The following is a 26611-nucleotide window of genomic DNA, read 5'->3' on the forward strand; positions in this document are numbered from 1 at the left end:
CAGAGCAGGCGAGATTTTTTCGAGCGAGCGCTCACATCGTAAAAAGTTTAGCCGCCATCTTGAATTTTTCATGCAGTGGAAGACTGGGGAGAGAAAGAAAGTTTTACCAAGGGGGTGAATGATAGGCAAGAGGAAGGATAGGGGAGGGGTGGAGCGAAGAAAATCTCGCCTGCCGGAGGTCATTGTTCTTTTAGGAAACTCCGTTCGCCCACGAACGGAGTTTCTGATTGGTGCGGCTTGACCCTGCCTGTCAATTGTCTGTCAGTCAGTTTTGTTTCGTTCGTGCGGGTAAGAAACATGGCAAACTCTGTCGAAAGTGATGTTGTTAGTTTCAATTCCGCTCTCGAGGAATCTCTCAAGCGTTTATGTGAACTTGGAATGTCTCGCGAATTACGAACGGAGCAAAAAGACACAATTTCCACACTGGTATCCGGAAAAGATCTGTTGGCAGTGCTACCCACTGGCTTTGGGAAAAGCTTAATATTTACGCAAAATGGGGTTGACTAGCCTACACGACTTCTACGGTTCGTGACATTTGCACATTTGCCGTTCTCTGTTCGGTCACTCGACCTTTCTTGTCGCTTCACTCGTGTTCATGAAGGGCACTTCATCTTATGTAATAAGAAGGAATTTTAAGCCGAGTTGAGCCGTTAGATCGTGCTATGGCAAATTTTTTGTAAGTCATAGGTCTGCATGGTTTGCTCTGTTATCTGCATGTCGACTCGTTGAGTTTGACACCTCTGTAATTTGCCATGTGTTTATGCATTGTTTAGGCTCATCTCTATTCCAAGATATGCTTTTTTTAAAGTCTCCATGAATTTGCTTTTGAGGTACAAAATATGAAATTTACCGTGAACATGTTGCTTACTTGCATTCTATATTGTGACACCGGGCCCGGCTGTGACTAGAACTGTTCACAAGCACAGTAGGTAGATCCTTATCTTTAATCTTTAATCTTTAATAAGTATACTCCTGAAACAGTGGAACTATACTAGGAGTTGAAAATAACGTAATAAAAGCACGTAATAAATAATTACAATATGTATATATACAGTAAAAATTATAAGTTAGTAAAAGATAAAATAAAATAGATTAAGTATAATCTCGTCGAGATAAGTTAGGACGTCTGGATATACATTATTCAAAAGATTTAATGGCTGCAAGAGCAATAGTCTTAAAATTATTTATATTAACATCTTCATAAATAGGTAAATTGTTCCATGCTACTATTGTCCTTGGATAAAAGGAAAACTTATAGACATCATCTGATACACGGATTTGTTGGAAAGGACGACTGTTCGGTAATACGGATATCATATTTGTTCTCGTACGATTTCCTTCGGAGACGCTGTAGCTTTACTTTGAGAAAGCTATACGTTTGTCTAGAGACATTCTTATGTTTCTTGCAACTATCTGATCGAGCTTATGTTTCTCTTGCCCGATGTATAGGTTTATTCCTCCTTTGGTTGTTCTGGCACCACACGATTCAAGTGTAGCTGTTTACGCGCAAGTCCTGTTAACTGTTTTGCGTGTTTTATATGCCATTGTTCGGCTTAGTTCAGGCAAGACCATGGTTTCGATCCTCCATGTGGATCTCATCAGTTGCCGGTATTTCTAAAATACTCTGTACGTCTGAAGTCGCTAGCGCAACACGTACCTCTGTGAGAATGCAAGACATCCTGCGGCTTGGCACAAACTTCTCGTGGTGTGTACCCTTGTGAGACTTCCGGTGTCGAGAAAACCTCATTTTGATTGGTTACCCGCTCATTTCCGGAAATGCAGTGAAGCGCAACTAATCAGGAGGTGTTTCGCATTTTAACATGGCGGTCTAAAAAGGCGGTCGCAAGGTTGTAACGCTAACTCGCCCCAATAAGACGCCTGCACTGCAGGCTAACTCTCGCTCAACAGTACCAACATTTGAGGCCTTTTTTAACCCAGAGATTGCGTAAGCAATCTATAAGGTTTTAGCTGTGGTGCAGATTATGCAAATGATATGCAAATAATGTCCTTCCATCATCTGTAAACTTTTTGGAGTAATTTTACTGACCAGTAGATAAAGTTCCTGAAATCACTGTATTATTCAATATTGTAGGCACATGTGTCGTTTTACATTACTAGGTCTAGCTGCGTTTGTTGCACTTTGTTTTATTTGCTTTTTGGGTATAGTTCAGTTAACATCTCTATTACAATTCTAATCTTAAATTAAGGGATCGGAGATTCATGAGACTCTGAAATACCCAGCAGGACATGGGTTCTAATTTCCGGTGACGGAAAACCAGATCACCAACCATATATGGCCAGGTTAAGGTGGCCGAACACAGTTTTCGCGCGCGCTTTTGCTGATGCAATTCAGCGCGCGCACAAGGATTGCAAAAAACAAACATGCTGTCAATAGAGCGATCATTTTATTTACGTAACACCCGCACTATCTGCGTTATTTTTCTCTATAACTGAACGCAGTGTATTGATGGCTTTAGTCTTTTATTACAAAGATATGTTAGAAAAGGTAACGATGCAAAGAACCCAGCAATTCTCAGCTTTTTCTTTGTTACCGAAAGAACCCAGTTAAATGCAGCGCATGCGTAATAAGTAAAAAAATTGCGACTGAATGAAAATTGCACTCTCGGAAATACGCCTATTACTCGAAAACCACTCATTAGAATTTCACGAAATTTGGCACGAAAATACTTAAGGAAATAAGTAACTGGAGTATTGAAAATAATTGAACTTTAACAAAGGAAATTCTAGATATTCCAGTGAACCTTCAACAAGGGATAATTAAAGATCTCTCTGTTAAATTATTAGCAAAATGGCGTTAACTTGTGAGAATCGTTACAAGCTCGTTGCATGCAAAATATGAAGAAAATCTAATGATTTTCTATAAATAAACGAAACCGATTTTAAAGGCCTGTTTATATTTATTCATGTTGCCATGGCAACGGTACATACGTCAGGTTAACCATCAAAAAACCAAAGTTTGTGTTGTTAACTTGCTTGCTGCCATTTTTGGCGACCGAAGGACCAAGGGTTTTAGAGGAAAAGGTGAATGAACACAGGTATCAAAAACTGTGTTCAGCCACCCTAACAAGTTTAAATTGTCAATATTACAACCAGAGGCCTTGCTGTATATGCATCGCGCGAAATGCGATCAAAGAATGGGTGGCGCGAACTAGAGCATGACGGCAAATCCATGTTCTGTTCGCCTCTATCGATCAAATTCGCGGACCGTCGCTCGATCCGAGCCAAATTTGATTCGCTGTGTCGAGTAAATGGTGTCATAAACCACGAGAGTTCATCGAAAGGGATTCCTTTCCGTTTTTCAAAGCTGACATTGCAGAAGTTTATATCTTTGATCTGTCTGATACAAATGGCGGGTTCGTGGATCTATCGTGGTCATCGTGGTTTCGATCTTCGAGAAAGAAAGATACAGTTATTGTTGCTAATCTGTTCGGAATAGTTTGAAACACCGTTAAAAAAGAAAGATCCTGGATGCCGATAAAATAAAAAATTTCAAGCGATCAAAGCTCCAGAGACAAACGAAACCCGGAAATACTTCTCCGCTCGAAGGATAAGATATAGGCAGCTTTCTGTGAGGCGCTCTTGAGCAATATTTCTAAACAGAAAAAATGGGTCTCACTTGGAAAAATGGATAAAACTTGGAAAAATCATTCACACTTTCAAAACTTGGTCACGCCACAGGTGGCTCAAGCGCGAGATGAGAAGAAATAATTTTAATTATCAAAAGTTCTCATAGTTCTGTGTGAATCTAGTACCAGGTTGCACAGCTTTGACGCCAGGTAACGCCACGATTTCATCCTGTAGGTTGACTTGATGACTTAAGCCAGGTTTAGAATGTCAGTTCTCCTCAGATCGTATTTAGCGGTATTTCTAAAATCTATAAATTTTTTTGTGATTGTAGGAACATAAGCGTTGTTAATAGCTTTAAAAATTGTACAAACTATTTTTTAATATATCACGGAATAGGTTTACCTGCTCTTACTAAAAATCACGCAATAAAACACCATTCCTGTACGTGCACATTGTACATTAGTTTCTTTCGTGACAAATGTCTTCTTATGGCGTGGAATTTTTTGATGTCGATACAGAGCGCACTGAGAGGAAAAATCTCGAATGTGGAAATTTCAGTTTTGTAGCACATTGAGTGATAAACTAGAAGATAGAAGGGTCCGATTTCGAGCCCTGGTGCTCAGGGTTGGGTAGCCTGCGAACGCAGATGTATTTCCGGCTGTCGCTTGTTTCCGCCGAAAAATAACGTCTGCGAACCTGAGCCAGGAAACGATTTCTGTGACGTAGGAATTTTAAGCCAATCACAGTTTAGCTCAAGTAACCCCAGAACTACTGGGCGAGGTATTCGCTGCGAGTAGCACTCGAGTTTCATTGTATCATGGAATCTGATTTGCCAAAGAGAAACAAAAGTCATTACTTCACAGAAATCGTTTCCTGGCTCGGGTTCGCAGACGTTATTTTTCGGCGGAGACAAGCGACAGCCGGAAATACGTCTGCGTTCGCAGGCTAAGGGTTGGGCAATACACTTTACCATCAGTGTTTCTCTTCTCCATGCAACTGACCTGACCACATGCTAAGAAGGAGACGGAGTAGGGGTAGGCTCGATTACCAGCCGCTGTTCGGGGAAGGAGCCCGCGCTCCTCCCCCGAAGGCACGGCTGGACGCGTGAGGATTCTTTTGTAAGTCTTAGCCAATCAGTTAACAGCCCGCAGATTTTTGTCGTCAATTATCTCGAAATTATCTCGTCAGTTCGGATTGCGGCCCGGGATGGCGGACGATGTGGAATTGATAAAACCTCAGAGACAATCAAGATCGAAAGTTAAAAAATTCACGACAAGAAACAATAGAATAATTGGTCAATGGCCAAGATGTGTTCTTTTTTTAGCCAGCAGGGTCGGGAAAACTTGAATCTTTTGCTTCCGGGACGTCAGATAACCAGTCAACAAAGACTAAACATTGGGCTCAAGAGACCAACCAGACAGTCAAATAGGTGTGTTACCTTCTTTAAGGATAGCGACAGCAGTCTCTGGCGAAGCCGGGCAAAATTAATATTTTTAAAACGAGCTAAATCGCGGGTAAAGCAAACCGAACTAGCAAGACATCCGGCAAGACATACATGACAAGTTTCAGGGTATCAACTTAACAGTGGAAACCATGCAGACCAACATGTCACCTTTGACATGGATGACCAGTTTGCTAATGCATCAGTCAATTCCAGCAGTGCCCATCCGCTCCCCGGGCAACCGCGGGGCATTTGCTCACGTTGTCAGTCCCGGGGGTGGGGCATCCGCAATTTTATCGCGGCCCGGGGGCTGGGCATTTGCGTACCCCGGGGCGACCCCCGGGCATTCGACACACGTGTTTTGGAAAGTGCCATGGATGAGTCCATCGGGAAAGACGAAGCGTTTGTCGAACAATGGCTTGTCCGTCAGGGACTAGGGAAACTTGCAGATGTTTTTAAAGGTATGTTTTCTCAATTTTAGATATTTCTTCATTACTTGTAAGCATATAAATATAAGCGACAAGGTGAACTATATTTTGTTTATCACAAAAAAATCACTGACGTGAACACGACTATTTCGTATTTCGCATTCAAAACTAGCCTGGCATTTTTTAAATTCATGAAAGTGGAGTTAAAATACTTAAGGTTTGCGAATTCAAATGATGCGATCTTCAAGACAGATCTTGCGAGCTTAAAATGCAATGCATCATCATTTAAAATGTCTTGATTCTTCACAGAAAAAGAAGCCTGCGATTACAGGCGCCTATCATCGCTCGCGGCTGGGGGCACGTCCGCCGGAATCCCAGCTATCCTCTAGCAAACTCTTAAAAACAAATATAAAGAAATAAATGCAATCAGAATCAACTAACACGCACTGTTGTCCTTGAAGTCTTACTGTTGCATGAAAATACCGAACAGTTGACGGTTTTATTCACTGATTAATTAAAAACCTGCGGAGGTGTTGGAAGGCGACGATCTCGGGGGCGGGACATTTGCCCTCTTTCTTCGTTCCCACCCCGGGGCATTTGCCCAATTTTAAAAAAAAATGCTAATTTCCGGGGGTTAGCCCGGGGGGGATGGGCACTGCTGGAATTGACTGATGCATAAACCGCAGTCGAACGGGGCTGCTCTGCTCAAAAAATGAACTCTTCCTTAGAACACAGTATCCATGTATATAGCGCTCTTCCGCAGCAATAAAGTGGAACAAAAAAGGTTGGAAAAACAAAATTTCAAAAAAGAGAACGGCAAATGTACAAATGTTTCGAGCCGTAGGTGTCATGTGGAACTGTCCAGATTGTAATCAGATGACATTTCCGGCGACCAGGGGCGCCACATGAATTAAATTATGAATTTACGTCACAGACATGGTGTGCCGCTCACGCGTGCAGCCGTCTCTTTTCGGGAAGGAACGTAGACCGGACTCGAGAAAGCGGCGGAAATCGAGCCTAGAGTAGGGGTTGATGTAGTAGCCATCCTCCGTAATATGGAGGCATTCCAATAAGTAAGAAGAAGTGGTTAAGCGTCTTATGTAAAACATTTTAATGTTTAAATACATCTTAATTTGAAGAGTTAAAACTCTTAACACTCCAAGAATACTAATAGCACTAAGAACTGGACTTGCTACTACATGTAATCTCGGAAGACGTGGATATCCATCTTAGAATGGATGCATAGACGCGCGCTTAACCACTCACTGCAAAATTGTTCCCTCCGTCAAAAATGGTTCGCTATTCGGATACGTTCTGACTGTGTAACCAATATTTGACGGCTATGCCACCGAGTAGCAAGCAGAGTTGCGGCGTATTCTTCGATTAAGCCCATCTTGGTATACTCTTTATTATTGCCAAGTTTGTAGAAAACACATTGTCTAGCAGCTGCGTACATGAGCTCAAAATCCAGTCTAATTTAAAAGTTTGTAACAATAAAAATGACAATTTAAGGCTCCCAGACTGACCCTCTGAATCAGTGAGCTTTCCTTCTGGTTTGATTGGCATGATTCACCAGCTCAGCAAACAATCCACCGTTTCTTATCAACACCTCAGGCTTGTCAAACTCCACCACTCGCCCACCATTAAGAACCAGCACCTTATCATAGTCCATGATCGTGTTTAGTCGATGAGCAATGGTTGGCACTGTGGAATCCTTAAACTTGTCACGAATCACATCCTGGATCAGACGATCAGTCTTGAAATCCACATTAGCGGTGGCTTCATCCATGATAATGACCTTGCTTTTCTGGACCAGAGCACGAGCCAAACACACTAACTGCCTCTCACCAACACTGAAGTTAGATCCTGCCTCTTTAGGGACCGTTCATTTTTTATAAGGTAGGGGGGGCTGGTGGAATTTGGGGGGGGACCATGCGAAAAAAAATGGCTTTCGAGGGGGGGCCATCCCAAAAAAATAAGGGAAAAAGGGGGGGTCACGTGAAATATTTTAGTAAAACTTTAAAATGGCATAATGTTTGAATATCAAAAAAATTGCTATAGAATAAACATAGAAGGCAGGATACAAATTTATTACAAACTTTCCTTCTGCTTTAAAAAAACGTTTGGCGACAAAAAGCATTTGTAGCTACTGAAAAGAAGTATTTAACACTGTTATTTTCGAATGCGACTTTCACTGGCACTCATCTTCATCTCCGCTGTCGTCGAGTTCTTCGTCGCCGCTTGTGCTGCTATGGGAGTCTCTTTCACCAATGCTGCAAGAAGCAGCAATGCTTTCCGTCAGAGTGTACTCTTCAGGGTACATGAAGGTGTAAACATAATCTCTGACTTCCCGCTCAAGGTTGGTGGTGATTCTGCTTCTTGCAGCATTGGTGAAATAATTCCCTTCCAAGAGCTGTGAGATGTATGGCCCATCTCTTCTAAATATCGACGTGGCAACATCCTCAACTTTAAGACACTCCTCCGGGACGGCCGTTCTAGGAGGGTACACAAGGCATTGTGGAAGATCATTTCCTATTGTTTTCAGTCCGCTTCCTCTTTCTTTCATTTGACTTTCTGCGGTTTTCTTTTTTCCTTCTCCTTTTGTTGATGAGCTGTTTGAGTATGCCTTTGAATATGCTGTTATAATTGCTCTTCTTATTTTCTAGTGCTTCCATGTTCTACGTGACCTTCGTCAACTTAGCTTCTGTATATTTGATCTGTTTTACATTAAAACTGTGGGCAAATTCTTCGCCCTGCTTTAAAGCAAGCCCATTGGACTGAAAGAGTGTGGAATCGTGTTCCTTTACGTCTTTCAATATGACATTCAACTTTTGCACCATTGCTCTGTGCTCTTTGATGGAGAAGTTCAGTTTTCTTCCATCATTGGGCTTCAACTGGTACCCTTGCATGGAAAACTCATTCGCCCTTTCTGAACAACCATCCGCACCTAGAAAAATTGCTTCTTTTGCTTGTAAGATGTCAAACTGCCTGGATCGTTCAGCTGTAAACCTTTTCTTAAACGACTCGTCGTCTTCGCCATTATTGCGCATTTTAGAATGAGCCTCTTTCATGATGCTCATGTAGTAATGCGCTCTTTCCCCGATTGGATTAACAATATAAAGAAGAAAGAGCATGGAAGTGGCAGGCTGGTTTTATCTGGCCCAGAGAGCGTTGCTCTATTTGCAGATAAGTTTATTGTCAAATCGAAGTTTGTGGTGGATTATCTTCAGCATCTTGAAGTGCTGGAATTTAAAAGGAAAAAGAGAACAGAAGAAAAGGCAAAGTTAAGTAGGGAGGAGGATTATCCTTGGACTGAGTTGTGCGAAGATCTAACCAAGCTTAAAAAGCTACGTGTTCCAGAACTAAACAAGTACTCAAATCACCACGGACTGAAGCAACATTTGAAAAGCAGCAAGAGTGAGAAAGTAAAGGCAATTGTAAGACATTCATGCTTGCAGCAGAAGAGTCCTCTCAGAGCTGACCAACCAACACTGAGAAATGCCAGGACATTGACACAAAATGACAACAGGGCAAGTGCTCACAGCAGTGAAACGGATGAAAGTGGCAATGATGAGTATGACAGTGATGCCATTGACTCTGGGGGAGAAGATGACTCAAGTGACGTCATTCTTGCATTCATCAATTCAGATGAGGAAGATGCCAATGAGAGGCCAAATGCCACACGCTCAGGGCGAGCCATAACTAGGAGATCCGAAATTGACTTCTCTTTCTTTTGATTTGTTTTTTAAACAACAGCTCTCTTTCGTATAGAGATTGTAAATATTGTCTTCATAGTGAGCACAATAACGTGAAGTAGGGGGGTCATCCCAAAAAATGACCGCTATAAGGGGGGGCCATGTGAAAAAATTGGTAAGCTGAGGGGGGGGTCAAGCGATTTTTAAATGGTGCTTCCTAAATCCCACCAGCCCCCCCTCCCTCATAAAAAATGAACGGTCCCTTAAGTTGATAATCTAGTTGTCCAGGAAGTTTCTCCACCTTTAACTTTAACTGCACTCCTTCAAGGGCAGACCATAGCTCCAGATCTGTGTACCTTGAGAATGGGTCCATGTTTCTTCTCAAGCTACCTCCAAAGAGTACTGGGTCTTGGGCAATCACGGCCATGGAACGTCGAGCCCTTTGAAGATTAAGGCTTCTAATGTCGACACCGTCAATAAAAACCTGGGCAAAACAAACGCAAAAGTACATTCAGTTTGATGATCGACGGACCCGTAAAACTTCAGTCTCGGGAATAAAGTTTGCAAATCGAATACAATTTTAACTTAAAATAAATAATGCCACTCAGAGTGTTGTTTTCCCGTTACAGCAACAGCAGATTAAATACCAAAGTGCTGCAGCGTGGTTATTGTACCATAAAAGTGGATAACACTTTAATTTAAATGTATACGAGGTTTACCTGCCCTTCTGGTTCTGGCATACGCAAAAGTGCTGCAACAATGGACGACTTGCCAGCTCCCGTTCGGCCTGCCGCACCTATCTTCTCCTTGTCGGTAACTGATAGTTTGACATCCCTCAGCACACGACGAACGCCTTCAAGGTACTTTAAGGACAAATCTCTGATGGCTATGCTTCCACTCTATGGCCATGACTCAGGCGGGTAACTCTCTGTGCTTTATCCGGGCTCTGCTTCCAAACCAGCTTACGAAATAACTCTTTCTACTGACGTCATGAGATTTTCAACTTCAGAACATGCTCTGATACCATGCTGAACTTCATCTAATGATTCCAGCAACAAAGCAAGGGACATACCAGCTAGGGCTGAGGGGAGATTGTCCGGTGAAAATAGTAATACAAAGATTAGTAAAGTCGATTGATCGATTACACAAATATTGATAATTTTGTATGCTATGGTGTCTTTCCATTTACTACTAATGTAATATATCAAATTAAAGCTTATATAGCTGGCTATCAAACTACACCAAGAATTTTGAAACAAAAGGAATTGCTGATTTTTTCACGACCACTAAATGCGAACGTCCTAATCACCTTTTGGAAGCTACAGGTCAAAACGAATTTTATTTTTCGCCAATTTATTTTTTTCCTCGGTTTCAGGACAAAAAGCGCTAAAAAGCATGTCTGCGTTTTGCCATATTCAATTGCAGTAAAAAGTTACAGAATATTATCGAAATAGGATTTAAAAACTGTGAAGTGATCGTACAAAAATCGCTCTCAGAGAAAAAGTATTTCGAAATAAACAATTCGCAGACACGTGTTTGTTTTTTATATGTTAATCTAGCTACTGTCCAAATTTGAAGGCAATTTGAGGGCAACTCTTTAAAGAGTCTGCTTCAAGCGAAAAAATTTACTCGAGGAAACAGCGCTGAGAAAAATCTCTTGCTTCGCAAACAAACCCAAATACCTTGAACTGGGTTCTCAGATCACTGAGCCAATCAGCGCTTGGAAAGGTTACTACTATTAACCTCGCTCCTCGCGGTGAAATTTACTCGCGAATCTCCGAAAAACCCTTGTGTTTCGCAATGCGCTCAAAGCGGAGAGATAATTTTTCCGTAGTTCGGTTTTTCTTGAAGCTGATCTACCAAAATGGAGACGACGAAAAAGGACACGAACGCTAGAGTGGCTGGGCGAAGAAAACAAACAAGAGAAAGCGCGGCGGAGCAAATGTGCATGGATAATATTTCAATGGATCTCAATGAGTCCGACGATTCATCGCTATCAGACTCAACAAAAGAGTCGCTGTAAACTTCGCTGTTATCGCTGTCAAGTTCCCAAATTTTTACAGAACCTTTCTCGATCTTTTTGCCCGCTTGATACGAAAGCTATACAGCTTCATCCTCGATGCCAACTTTTGCTTCTTCACTCATTGATGTATTTTTATTAGTTTTTCTCTTTTTCAAATTGGTCCACGGAGTTTTACGTGGTCCATGTTTACTTATAAAATGCTGATCAACCGAGTAGCCAGCCAATTCTTGGTATCCGTGTGAGTAATATTCCCGCGAAAGTAGTCTCGGTTGATTGCATACACGTTATAGGGCTGTCAATCAAGAGGGAACTTTTACTTCCTGCCATAACGTAAAACTGCCTTTTCTCCGCCAATATTAAGTTTTTCTCAATTTTTGTTTTCAAAAATTAGAGATTAGTCTTCGACCATTACTATGACCCAAAAATCCAAATTTGAAGAAAATTGTCGATCTGAATGTACACGGTAACCCTTAAGGTTATTCCCCTGAAATAAAACTGTCAATATATTTTTCAGGTTCAAATTTTGTCCACTGAATATTTATCATATGAGAACTTAAATTATATAAAAGAAGAGGGGGGGGGGGGGTGCCCATGTTCGTTAAGGAACAGTGAGGCATTGAAAATGTTCCATTTTGGCATTATTTAATGCTTATTACAAGAACGCATTCCAAGTTATTGTCAAATCTTTGTGAGCCCAGACTCATGAAAACACGCCTCAAACTACAATCAATACTTGTGTCGAACACAAATAAACTTTTTAAGTTTGATTTTGACAGACAGATGAATCCTTGTTAAAATATTGGAACCAAATTGTTTGCCACGGCCATCAATGAAACTGCAAAATAGAAAAGACTACAGTGCAGCTGCTATTTTCCTTATTTATTCAATTTTCAACAATAGAAATCAGATCAGTCTTTTCTCACGTAAAGCTATTAATTAGTTGATTAAAATGACTGGAAAAAAATCGGAGCAACTCCCTTACTGCAGGAGAGGAACTTGTCACGGGTTCCAAAGTACCGTCGGATTTGCTACAAACTGAAATCAGGGCACTCAGAGAACTTGGACTTCACTCGTTTATTCTTCGTACTTCGCTAAACGTCTACGTTGTACAACTCGTTGATGTAAAATCGTAAATCTTCGAGATGTAAATCGTAAATCGTCGAAATGTAAAATCGCCTGACAATGAACAGAGTACTTTACTTATACTAAAGCAATACACGATTGCATCATGTAAGGAACAAAATAAAGACGGCTAAATAAAGTCAGCTTGAAACTAATGACAAACTAAAAGGCATGAATAGACATCTGAATAGAGTCGGCTTCATTGAAATCGTCAACTAACTAAACTCAGTTTACAAGATATATGTGCCAACAAGACTTAACAAAAGTTATATGCGTAGGTTGTATATTCAGCGTAAAAAGCTGCATAAAGATACATTATTTTTGGGCTGAGGTCAAAAGGAAAATCGAAACTAGAACAAAATAGCTTTTCTTTATATTTTCTTACTGGACAAAACCGTAGTTTGAACAGCGACCGTCTCTACGCGAGCGTATTGAAACTTATTTACTTAAAATACAATATAGATTGCTTTATCGCAAGTCCGCTGTTTGTTTAAGTTCCGAACATAACAGATGTTTGACAAATTTTAGCCAAACAATGTTCCAACAAAGTAGAAGTCCTATTTTTAACACCAGGCTATATTTTTCCCCTGACGAAGGTGATGTTACACGAGCCGATTTTTAACGGCGTTTTTTAATCCATGTTACACGAGACAACTTTTGACGCAACTTTGTTGCAGCAACGGTCGGCAACGGTATGTTACACGAGACAATTTTTAACGCAACATGCAAAATTCGGACACTAATGTTGCAGGTTTTTGAACCGCTCTCAAAAACCTGCAGCATGTTCCTGCGACGAAATGTTGCGATAAAAGTCGCCCTGTGCGCCACGCTACGCGACATCGATTTAAAAATTGTTGCGTTAAAAATCGGCTTGTGTAACACTTGCCGGCAAGTGCAGTGCAGCACTCATTGGTGGTGTTTACTATAAAAACAAGATAAGGAAATCCTTTACTTCAAGCTGGATGAAGCATTTGTTCGCTTGGGCTAGATGTAATATACTAAACAAGAGAGGCCGTGTTTCATCGGAATATCTAAACATCGAGAAGGGAGATAAAAATATGACACGCAGCAGAGTATTTTTGACGAAATGTAGTAAGCCTGACATAGAACGAAGTCCTTCCGCATTTTGCACTCTTCTTGGACTGAATGCTGGTCTGTTGTAAGCAGGTCGCCCTTTGCCCAGCAAACAATTGGAAGGCATCCGGCATCCTGACGGCAATCCATCCTAAGATAAGACCGGTTTTCACTCGAGTGCCGAAACTAATACGCATGGTAACCGGTCATTTCGCCTACAAGTCGATTCGCCTACAAGTCGATTCGCCTACATCGAAGTCGCGCGCGCGCTATGTTCTAAGAATATTCAGAGCGTAGGCGAAACGACTTCGGTACCTGTCGTGTAGGTGAAACGTGTAGGCGAATCGACTTGTAGGCGAAACGACCGACATTCCTACGCATTTGTTGGGATTTTACATCACTGCATTCTTCACTGCACTACACGATTCACTTAAAGAAACGCGCCACTTTATCATCCAATCAGAAATAACCAAGCCAATCCACTGAGCCAATCGCGACTCGCTTGCATACACTTTCGCGCGCTTTGCGTCAGCTGCATATATTTGCACGAAATTTTGATTGTACATGACTGAATTCTCCGAGTTCTTAGCAGTTTTCATCTTTGAATTAAATGCCCTGCCCAGTCCTACTATTATATATTTCTGCACCCAACAAATCAATTGTGTTGAACCCCGAGTTTCCGATCGAGTTCCATTAATCTTCCTTTTCCCCCTTCTTTCAGTGTTAATAAACGATGGAGACAAGAGAAATAGTTTTCAATGATTCACCCTTTATTTATCCTCTTGCTACAATTTTTAAAGTTCTCAGATTACCCATATTTACCAGAATACCAACCCCTTATAGGGCAGTTCCTCATTTACTCAATACCCGCATTTACTAAACTAATTCCTCGGGTGTCATTTTGCCGATGATCATTTTAAGACTATGTTAAGGCCTTAATTCCATTCGTGAGACGTCATTGCCGCCATTATTACCTGGAAAAAGAAAGGAAATTTTCAATTACACTACATGATGGAAATGTTTGCTTCCTCGGTGGGGGAAGGGGAGGGGGGGGGGGAGGAGGAGAGAAATTCCCATATAAAAAGCTGTTTTGGTACCGTTTAGGGTGTTCAGCCTCAAAAGGTCCACAGCGGGAGCCTGCGTGGTACCTTTTAGGGTATTGAGCCGAAACAAATATGACCAGAGATGATGTTGTGTTGTTTAGAGTTGGTCGTCTTAGGGGTGAAAAAAATTTCTAGTCACGCCCACAAAACAGGATCTTGGTACCTCTTAGGGTTTTTTTTTTCACAATTTCTGTCTACCAACCCCGTCTTTTTTATATGGGAGTTCCCAGAAGATTTGCTTGCGAGGAGCTTCGAACGAGTAGTCGAACTAGTCTTCAGCAGTCTTCTTGTAACCCTTGCCCTACTGTAGGCCATCCCCCTAAAATGTCTCGTTGCCCATCGTCCTTCTCTCGTAAAAGTGAGCTGGTCGGTCGGTTTAAAAATCGGACGAAAGAAGAATGAACATATTAAAAAATAAAATAAATGATTTCCATCTAGGAATCCTTACCATTCATCCCAGCAGCAGCATCTAAGACTAGGGGAACCACAGTAGTATTCAAAGCATTCACGAAAGCCCTCTGGGCACTGCTCCATCGGGAAGCACTGCTCTTCGCCATTATTCATGCATTCTGTAAGCAAACAAACAAACAAATAAACAAACAAGAGACAACGATCATTCGTTTGTAAACCATCAATGAGTAACGCTTGAAATACGACTTAAGAATTGCAATTCATTTTAATTGACATGGCCACAAATCAGTTTTTAAAAAAATTCTAACAACGTATGGTTGTCATCAATGAAACAGAGGAACACTCACCTCGTTCATTGCCGCCCCACTGCCTGGCGTGCAAGTTCATCCTCTTGTTTCCAGAGACAGCACCCTGCACGGTAAGGGCCCCCAAAATGATCAACAACAGGCAGGCAACTTTGGTGTCCATAACTATCGTTACTGCAACAGAAAAACACGAATAAGGAGAAAAAAACAAATGTAAAACGCTGTTAAGTTTTAGCTTAAAACAAAGCTTATTCGGGACATCAACTTCTTTCAACTCAAAATACTGAAGCACGTTCTGATGTCCTACCTTTGCTTGGAACTTGGAACTTGGAACTCGCAACGGTGGATCAAGGCGTGATATCAAATACTCTCTTCAAGTACTGACGAAGACTGCAGACACGCTCTTATTTATTCCCCATAGGCCGCATAATTTATGCGTTTCTGAGAGGCGGTTGCCTTTTGGAATATGAACAAGATACTCGTGAAAAGCATTCCTACATGTTGATATGGTTACATTGACTACAAAATCATGGCGGTGTACTTTTATTTTCTAATTTCCCTCAGCGGGGAATGCTTTTAGTTGCAAATCTCCCCCAGGCCTTGTGCATATTTTGAGTTTCGTCTTTAAACATTAAATATTATTTCATCCCCGCGTCCCTATTTCAATTTTTATTTTATATAATTTTACTTGACAGAAAAACTTTGTTCTGTAAGCCCTAATCACGTGCCAAATGTAACAAAGATTCACACGGGATTGAGTAGATTGCAAAAACGTTAGATGAAAGAACGATTCATTTTGATTTACCAGTTCAGTCGTGGTGGAATTCCAGTTATGTTAGTAAGACAACTTGGCTAACGGATAAGAAGTTTTCTTTTTATTTTCATATGCAGGTCACCCTATTTCTTGCAGCGATATATATCACTCAAGTTGTTCCCCCATATAAATACATTCCTCTTGATACAGCTGGAGTGAGTTGTAACACCCATATTTGGACGACTTGGATAAGCTCCCAGCCAAACCCAACGAATTGAAGTGTTTTTGTTCAGTCTGCGTAAGAGTCCTGAGTACGGAGATTTTGTAAAGAAACGCCATTTTAAAACAAATTTCTCTTGAAACGAATTTAAATGTAGGTAAAAATCATTAGAATTCGGAGTAACTGACAATCGCGAGAACTGTTGTTCAAGGCCGAATTCCTAGTTTAACGTGTTGGATAATGTGGCAATGTTTAGGAACATCAAGAAAATAATAAGTAATAAATAATACCTCTTTGTGATTGTTTTGACTTTTATATCTTTGTTTTAGAACGTTACTTGTGCCACAAACGTAGTGACAATTTTTTTACTAGCAATTATGAGACACTTATCAATATCTGTTTTGTTAACAACCTTCTAAATAACTCTTCAAAAACTCGTTGAAAAGAATCTGAAATACCATTATTCTTTTTTACTGGAGACTACTTTCATCTTATTGGTTTCGAGCGGTTTTATTGGGCTGAAAAGTACCGCTCGATTCCTTGTTCATTTTGTTTTTAATTTGCGGCGGCCTTTTTTGGTTGATATGTTTTTTTGTTATTAGGATTTTACCGAAAACACGCAATATGTCCTTGTTTTTTTTTCCGGCAAATGGAATAAACATTTGAGAAAAAAGCGAGACGGGCTAAACAGTGAAACTGGTTTCTGTGTTTCGTTTCAAAAATATTCTATCCTAAACCAGTTATCCATAAACACTACTCTCTGTTTAACTATGATTTCTATGATATAGACACGGGCAATTCTTTGTCGACACATTTTTAGAAATAAAATATTTATTTGATCATGAGCTTGGTTGCTGAAGACCTTTCTTTAGTCATAGTCATAGCAAAGCCATAGCAATTTTTCTTCGGACAATTCTGTCCAAGGGGGAAAGGGTGCAAGCACCAACCCGTGAGACAAGGCCAGACCACATCACCGGGAGCTACGTGCCCTACTCTTTTCGATAAGTGTGTGGGTTCTTTAACGTTTCATACTAACCATGTACGGTTTATAGCCCTTTTCCGAGAAGACTTGAACGTCTAACCATTTGCAGATGTGATTACAAAAGGCAGCACATTCTCCTCAATTATTTTAAGACCCTGAGTGTTGGTCCGGTATGGGACTCGAACCCTCGACCTCCCACACAGCAGACTGGCGCTCTACCGACTGAGCTAACCAGGCGGCGGTTTAGTGTAGCTAGATGTAAAAAAGCACAGAGAGAGAACCAAGAGAATGGACTTGTCAGACGTAAAGTAAGTCCGGTATTTTATCCCCTGTTGCCACAAGCAAACAAACTTTCCTCCTCTATATAGTGAAGGCTATCAATTTAGAGGAAACACTAAGCGTGCATTTGATTTGTAGTTTTTACTTTTTATTTGTAGCCTAATTGTACTGTATAGCGTATTTAATTCTTAGGATTTTAACTTTTAGGATTTAGGATTTTAGGCTTTTAAAGAATTAGGATTTTAATTTTAGGATTTTAAACTTAGGATTTTAATTTTAAAGTATTGTAAAGCGCCATGGACAATTAGTGGAAAATGGCGCTATATAAATGTATATTTATTTTTATTTATTTATTTTAAAATACGAAGACTATCCCAGCAATATCGTACAGCTTTTAATCTCGGAGAAAAATAGAGATGTCGAAACATATTAGGCTTAAAAAAAGAAACGGAAGGCAGCATTTAATAAAATTAATATTTGCTGAATTCTGAGACTTAACGAATCTCCACCACTTGTTGCTCTCCGCTGCAATGTGGCAGAGTAAGGATAAGATATCTTTAGATAAACTCTCTCGCAGATCAGCGACTAAATTCTTTGTTAAGAGTAACAGCCGAAAGAAGGATGAAAGAAGCCAGAACACACAATACAACTCATTTATAGCCTTCCGTTTAATGTTACCAAAGACACTAGACTCGCCATTTTCCAATACAAAATAATTCATCACATTCTACCCACAAATTCGACACTTTTTAGAGTTTCAATCAAGGAACATGATAAATGTCACCTCTGTGGAGAAAGACAAACGTTAACCCATCTTTTTGTTACTTGTTCCGAAGGGCGGCTTTTTTGGTCTCTCTTTACTAATTGGTAGAGCTCCAAAAAGGTAGGATCACTCTCGATAAAAATGAAATAATATATGGCATAATTGAATATGCATATGGCATATATCATATATGGCATATATGAAATAATATATAGCATCTTGACTTAAACCTCCGCTTGATGATAACCAAATATTATTTATATACTGCCTCGAGAAAGGAAGAAGAGTTTTATTTCGATGCCTTCTTAGCGATTTTGACAAACAAAATTAAGATTGAGAAACATAAATCTAAGTCACAAATCAATATGTGAGAAAGCCTCCTATTGTAGCTAACCCCTGACATGAAAGTAATGTAAGATATTGACGAGTTGTAAATAATGTTGGTATTGTAAGTTTTGTTGGTATTGTTAAATTGTAAGTTACGTTAACATTGTAAGTAGAGTAGTCATTTTTTTTTTCGTATCTAATGTAATTTTATTGCAAAAAAAAAAAAAAAAAAAAAAAAAAAAAACATTCCACGGAAACTTAACTGCCTTGCCAGGTTGATCCCTTGCCGCTATAGTTAATTTCGCGTTCGTCCCGCGCAGTAAAAGAAAAAATTAAATATCAGGAACAAAAGCCATTTCCAAAGTCCTTTGACTTCGAATTTTTTTTGCATTAAACAAAAGAAGTTTAATAATAGTATTTGATCCCCTTTTTAACTTCGTAAATATTTTTATGACTTATCTTACATATTTTATTGCATTCGTTCGTGACATTTTTTAGTATTTTTACTCTTAGAAACATATTTATGCTAATTTTATATATTTTTACTCGCACGTATCGTTAGCTTTCATTACAAAATCGATCTCAAAGAAATTACTCGTTATTATTAAACTCACTGTTCTTTTTATATACCTTGACGAATCTTACCGGTAAATGAAACCGATGTCCTTATTTAGTTTGTAGAGTTTGTGATGGTTGCTTCTTTGACAAAATGTTTAGCTCATTTTGAACTGATTTAAGAAAATGAATTCCTTCAAAGTTATTGAATGTTACGGGCGTTCCTATGGAAATAAAGCGTCATGAAATCTCTGAATGTTGATAGAGTTGAAAATACTCTCCGTAATTTCTTTGACTACAGCGTCTTTTTTATTGATAATTGAGAGAGATAGTTTAGTCAGTGCTACGTGTAAATGCCCAAGATAAATTTAAAGTGATAACTTTTTAATGACTGCTGTTTTAAAACATACCTTACCGGCATGGTAACATGTGGTACCTTTTGGAAACAATTATACTGTTACTAACGACGTAAACAAAACACTTCACTTTTAGTATTACTAACCCTGTACTTTGGAGTAATTTTCGAAACGTTTCCGACGCTTACTTGCACTGAATAATTTGAGCGCTTACCTTAATCTTGACGAGTTACGAGCACATGTTACTGTTCTATTAAAAATAAAATATCTACAGTTCCCTTGACATACAGGATAAACTTGACGTATGTAACAATTCTTGTTTTGAGACAGTACATTTGAGTCATTTTTCAGTCTGAATGCACCAAGATTGTGTGTATTTGTGCTCACACTGCAAGAGAATTATTCCGGAGTAACTGGAGAAGTAAGAGCTGTAGTGAAATAGAGGATTAAAATATTTCTTTCTAATTTCCTTTGCCGAAAGATGAAGCAACGCAGTATTAAAAGGATTTCAAGAAAATGATTGATTACTTCTTATTTGATATCACTAAAATTTATTTTCTCCTGACACGTTTTTTCCTTGACTTTAATTTTATTGAACAGACGCAATACTCATTAAAAAGCGTGGTCTACATTTGTGCGGGGCAGATGTGCGCAAAATATGTTTTTGTTGGGTGGCATAGTGAAATTCAAAAAGTAAAACTACATATACTGATGCGCAAAAGTTGTTCACAGTTTTATTATATTCTAGGTATCGGTGACATTGGTACATTATAGAAGTTTCTATGTCGGTGTTTCTATGTCGATAAATGAACTTTATTGTGTAATGAAATTTGGCGATAACAAAGCTCAGAACAACCAGATAATGATAAGTCAATAACATCCATTTATTATATGGCTTGTGTTTGTAGGCGATATAACGCGCGCTCTGATTGGTTAATTGTCACTGAATTGTAGGGCATTATTCTCCCGTAATGCCCACGGGCCGATTACGGATTATGCAAATTAGGAAGAGCCCGGCTCGGAAAATTCAAGCGGATTGAAACGATGAAAGCCGATTAAAAACAGTAAGAGAGGTAAATTTAATTCCGATTAGCTAAAAGTTTAGGGATTTTTCCTTACTAAAATTTATAAAGAAGTCGTTTTTGACTTACCGGTAACCTTGGCGAGCGCTAGTGAAAAGCAATCAAAGTTTGCCGAGTGTTGAGTAAAGCTAAAATCGCTAAGTGTAAAACACCATCGGCAAATGTGTCACGTATCCTGAGCAAAAAACCACGAAGAAACTTATAAGTTATCATCTTAGTCACAATAATTACCGAAATATTGAACTCCGTTTCAGTTCTCATCAAATAGATTCCCTCGCTTCAACACAAGAGAGTGAAAATCAGCTTCTAGGATCATCAGATGTAAACAATCGGACGGTTTCTGTCGGTAGCAGTATTTCTGATACCTGCAGGAAGTTTTAGACGCTCACAAGGCTTGAAAAGTTCATTCATAAGTCCCAGAATGAAGAAGGCCAAGATATGTTGTCGAAAGCGAATGCGAAGATCGAGTTATTCTGAGCAGTGCATTCTGGAGCATTAGTATTTTCTTTCACCGAAAGACCGTTGGTTTGGACCATTTTGAAGCACTTTCTGTCTTTTCTATATGCGTTGACGTTTCGCCACAAAAGTTGGAAAAACTCCCTCATCAAGTTGTGGCTCCACGATACTAAAATACCTTTTTGAGGGCTGTGACAATCATTTTTCCCGTAAAGAATTACAGTAGTGAAGTTCACTGACTGTGTGGTTTTGCCCTGGGTTTGAGACGATGAATGAATCGGTAAACGCGCGCATCGCCGGATGTAAATTGACGACTTCCGCTCGAATAATTTTTTTTTCTTCAATTCGTGAGCCATATAATAAACAACTTAATAACCTCGACCGTTCGGTCGTTACGGGAAAATCTCAAACCTCGGCCTACCGTATTGACCTCGCTGTCGCTCGGTCAATACGGCAAGACCTCAGTTTGAGATTTTCCCGTAACGACCTCACTCTCGGTTATTAAGTAGTTAGGAATATGAGTGGGGTTGCTCACCTGAAAAATCGCGAGACTCTCGTTTCAATTTTTGGGGCTTTTCAGTGACATTGTGAAAATTCTCAAACAAAACCAAAGATATTTAAAACACATTTGAATCACCTATTGTCAGGTGCAAACTATCAAACGCATAGCTTAGTTGATTCGGTGGACACTCGGCTGGTGAAAAAGAGTTGCCTTTTCGCCGCTTAATAACTTCATCTGTATATGTCACAGAACAAAAGACACTTTGAAGCTGGTGAAGATGTTAAAGCCATTGGTGATATTTGGAGCAGCAGTGAGTGGATTGGCTTAGTGAGCGAGGGCGAATTGGATTAAATAATCCAATTTATGCTACGTTATTCAAAACATTTTTCTTTGAATACGCAATAGCGAACTTTACGGGTAAATAAAATTGCTGCCCCTTATTCAATTTTCCAGGTTTATGATATTTGCTTCTCCGACAACATTTGTAACTCATTTCAAACTGAAAACTCCTTCAAAGTAACTAAAAATAACGGGAGCTGCTATGAAAAATAAAGAAGGCTGAAAAGCTTGTTGAAAATACCTACTCGTAATTGTTTTGGTAGGTGTCTTTTTTTATTGCTAATTGAGATCGGCAGTTTAGTCAGTGCTACATGAAACTAGCCACGACAAATTTTAAGTTATCTTGCAAAACTATGTTTAAAAACACAGTCTTACCGGCCAACTAGGAAGTTGTGGCCGGTTTTAAAGTTAGATGTGTTATCTTGTGTGAAACAGTTGTATGAATACAAAAAAACATTTAACTGTGTACTTTAGTCATTCAGGTTTTGAGTTGTTAATCACTTTGTTAATTGTTTTGAAAGACGTCGGTTTTAAAAGGTTCCGATATTATCACCAGTTCTCATTATGTTGGCGGAAAAGCTATTATTTTCTTTAGTAGTTTAAATGAACACATGGTCGCGGTTTTGCTTTATTGAAAATATCTACAGTTCCCTTGACATGAAGGGTAAACTAGGCGGACTTAATGTTAACAATAGTTAAATGATTTATGTGTTCTTTTTATTTTATTCAACAATAAAACTTGTTCAGTTTTTCCCCAGCAATTTATAGCTTTTGATCTCCATCCAATATATTTGAAAAACCCATTTGGACAGCTGGCATCAGACTTCCATACAGTGAGCACTACTAGCGTTTGGATGATTGCAATCACTATCAGCTCAGCGCTCCTTGCCACTAGCTACCACTTTCCATATGACCACTTAATGTTTACGATCAACGAGATCGAACTAAAGTCTATTTCATCGATTGTTATCGTAAAGATCGCTGCAATCGCTGAAGAATGGTTTCCACACGATTGTAACGAGCGGTTTGTGTGTATTGGTGCTTGTATTGCTGGAGAATAAATCCCGCAGAGTAACTGGAGATGTAGTAAAATATAAGGTTAAAATCTTTGCTTATAATTTCCTTAGGAAGATGTGCTAGTATATTTAGAGCATTTTACTTGATTTCTGCGTATTGCCTTAACCTTATGGCGTGATAGAATCTGGTAACAAAGACTACAATAAAGATGGATGCACTCTCGTCCGATTAGTGGAAAGAACTCTAAATAGCGGAGGATATACTTTTGCAGAGTTTTAATTGCGCTGGTAATATTTTTTGAGGGTGTCACTTAACTGTTAGGCTGATAAATCAGTAGGATATCAAATATACATACAAGTAATTTTCATCCAGGAGTTCAAATTGTCTTTCGTTCAATGTCGTGCAGAAATTTATCGTAATGGTAATTTTTTGAACTTGAAGGATATACTTGAGACAGATGAAGGTAATGAAAGAAAAGAGACTATTTAGTTAATATAGGACGATTTTTATTGTTTTCGAAAGATATATCGCCTCCCACCAGGCGTCCTAAGTGAGTTGAGGTTGTTGTTAGTTCTCATCTTTGCTCTGGAGGTTTTACTCCGGTCCTCTCGATAATCTATCCAACCTTCTAAATTCCAATTCAATCTGGAAACAGTGGGCAAAGAGCCTCTCCGTGGGATGTGCCACTGAGCAATTTATTAATTCATTTATTTATTGTTATATTTGACGAAGGAGAATACATTCCTGATTCCGTCGTGTTCTTTCCCCGTGTTACCAGCCAGAATTTTACGAGGTTTCTTCAAATCTCTGTAAGAAAACCAAAATGGCGTTTTACTTGAATTTTGAACGTATAGATGCCATATGCAAATACGTAGGATCGCAAACGTACTTGAAAAATAATTTCCCTCTGTAGCGCTAGGACCAGGCCGGTGTGAAAACAAATCATTTTGAATCCAGCCAAGGTTTCGAAATAATATGGAATTTTATAGACAGGCAACTTCTCGATTTTCGAACACATGTAACTGACGCGTCAAAGTTGACTCGTGAATTGTCCACACGAAGTTAAGTTCTATACCACAAGGCAGTTATGATCAAGAAAAACGAGTTAAAAAAGGCTTGAGATGCCACCGCACGCTAACTGCCCATCAGCATATGCCGTCAGTCCTTGAGCCCTCTCATTGAAATTTTGTTCCTGCAGACCTGTGTGATGTTACCGTACCCAAATTCGCAATCAGCCAATCAGAAGCCATGTCTATTGTTATGATGATGATGTCTTAAGGTGGCTTACTACAGTTTTGATGGATTATAACGGCCAAACTCTTGACTCTTTTGAAAAATGTTCCAAGATGTTTTCCTTTCTCTATTTACTGTTTACTTAAGTCTTTTACAATTCTTTGTGAAACTTAAACAATTAAACGTCAACAAATGGCCAAAATGAACGACTGAGTATATGACCCCACCTCAAAATTTCAGGAATAAAAAATTGGCTCTGATTGAACATTCAGGCAAAGTAAAATAAAAATCTGTAAGACAGATTTTGAACTATTTTTGATTTCACTTTTTCTTAGTTTGCGAAAAATCTGTCTTACAGACTTTTATTTTACTTTACATGAATGTTAAATCAGAGCCAATTTCTTATTCCTGAAATTTTGAGGTGGGGTCACACGGGTAGATTATTTTGTTGACCTGCTAGTGCCCAGTCTCTGTACGGGTCCGCAAATGATCCCAGGACCGCAAATGATCCCCAAATTGGACCGCAAATGATCCCGGACCGGAAATGATCCCCATATTGGACCGCAAATGATCCCGATCAAAAAATAAGGAATGGCATGGATTTATATCAGAGGAAGGTGACAACATGTACAAGAATTATGAACTAAAAAACATGTTTTATCATTTTACAAAAAAACATTCCACAGCTGCTGTGTTGTTCTTCGAAGAGTACAGATCGTTTTCACTGTCACGCAATAAAAGAAAATAATAAATCGAAAACCAAACAATGGAAAAAGCTAAGAAATTGTGATGTACGCTATAGAAGATAACTAAATAAGACACTTCTCCAAGTTTTAGGCCTGTGCGTTTCCCCAAACTTCAGATATTCGTCGTAAATGTTTCCCAGAAATTTACAGAGCCCAGCAAGAAAACGCCATGTTGATGTACATCCGTGGTACACCAATATGGCGGCCGGAATATAGTGTAAACTTCTGGAACTTACTTTGGCTTTCTAGGCGACTGATGATCAGTACTAAACAAAAAAGCATTTACATAAGCACTTTTCCTAATGCTCTAACTTCTAAAAAAGGCTCAAAATCATGAGATAAGTGTATATTTTTCAACAAACTCGATCGTAGCCTTGTGTCACGCAACCTCCATAACCCTGAAATTCAAAATGCTCTGGAGTCCGAACGAAGCACGCTAATTGTAAACAGATATAAATATACCGCCTCTTATGCCTGATGAGGATAAAAACACGTCACGTGAAGACGATCTATTGAATTAGAAGTCTTAGAAAAACACGTACTTGTAAACATTCTCGAAATCCCGGTGGCGATAGTATCAAACATCTATCAAACAGCTAATTGTCAAAACGAAGCGCAAGCCTTGGCCTTGCTTGGTCATGAAGCTGAACTTCATAACTATAGCTTGGAATTTTGGTTTCTCAGAATAATCAAGTAGTCATTTCCGATGAATTAAAGCTAAAATACGACTAAGGAAAAATTACAAAATAAATTTGTTCAAATTTCCAGTGCTACACACTAGGTGTTTTACAGAGTGATAAAGCGTTGTAGGCTTGTGGGTCTACTCAGGTGACAGCATCTTCTGTAATAGTTGCTTCATGGTTAGATTTTAGTTTAAAACTTTAGACGAGTGGCGTTAATGGTTGATGAAATGTGATTTAACTATAACACCGAAATATCAATGTTTAACAAAGGAGGATATGTTGCATTGATCATAATTTTACTGAGAATTGCAAAGAAATGCAAGCCAAGTCGTGTTTTGATGATTGAGTGGTGATATTCACAACATCGTAGTTAGCAACAAAATTTAGTCGAAAGTATGAAAAAAAGAGCAAGTTGTAAGCCAGTATAATTATAAGATGGCTTTAATAAAAACATCGGTATTTACGTACGCCAATTCCTTATCCACACCATCCCGCCATCCATGCCATTCCATATTTTTTGATCGGGATCATTTGCGGTCCAATATGGGGATCATTTCCGGTCCGGGATCATTTGCGGTTCAATTTGGGGATCATTTGCGGTCCGGGATCATTTGCGGTCCTGGGATCATTTGCGGACCCGTACATCTCTCCTTAGGTACTCGGTCGTTCATTTTGGCCATTTGTTGACGTTTAATTGTTTAAGTTTCACATAGAATGGTAAAAGACTTAACTAAACAGTAAACAGAGAAAGGAAAAACATCTTGGAACATTTTCAAAAGAGTTAGAAGAAGGACTGTTTTAATCCATCAAAACTGTAGTAAGCCACCTTTTAAATTGCTGGAATTTGGGGATAGTAAATACCTGATCGTAGCTTTTTGGTGCGCTTCAGTGGCATATTAGGCGGTCTCGCCATGGGTATCCTGACTCGACTGCGTTTCGCTGAAATACGAATCATCACTCGACCAAAATCGCCTGATATGCCGAAGTGATAACGTTGAATTTTTTTGTTTCGTTTCCTCAGAAATGCAGTCGAGAATGATATCCCCTCCCCTCCCTCTCCCCCTAATCAGCAAAAATAGAAAGAAAACAATAACAGACATGCGAAGGAGAGTAAGGAGATTCTTCAC

General features: G+C 39.4%; 1 protein-coding gene and 1 pseudogene across 1 annotated transcript; both read right to left on the reverse strand.

The window, feature by feature from the left end:
• Positions 1-6822: 6822 nt before the first annotated feature.
• LOC145497986 (ATP-binding cassette sub-family C member 4-like) lies at positions 6823-10144 on the reverse strand (annotated as a pseudogene).
• A 4156-nt stretch (positions 10145-14300) lies between these two features.
• LOC145496617 (small cysteine-rich protein 4-like) lies at positions 14301-15777 on the reverse strand. Its single transcript, XM_081476322.1, has 4 exons — positions 15498-15777; positions 15233-15364; positions 14923-15043; positions 14301-14345 (listed from the first exon to the last, which is right to left on the reverse strand). The coding sequence occupies exons 2-4, from the start codon at positions 15351-15353 to the stop codon at positions 14342-14344; spliced, it is 246 nt and encodes an 81-aa protein (XP_081332448.1). The 5' UTR covers positions 15354-15364; positions 15498-15777; the 3' UTR covers positions 14301-14341.
• Positions 15778-26611: the final 10834 nt, after the last annotated feature.

This window comes from Orbicella franksi, chromosome 9 (assembly GCF_964199315.1).
Source record: "Orbicella franksi chromosome 9, jaOrbFran1.1, whole genome shotgun sequence".
Taxonomy (NCBI): domain Eukaryota; kingdom Metazoa; phylum Cnidaria; class Anthozoa; order Scleractinia; family Merulinidae; genus Orbicella; species Orbicella franksi.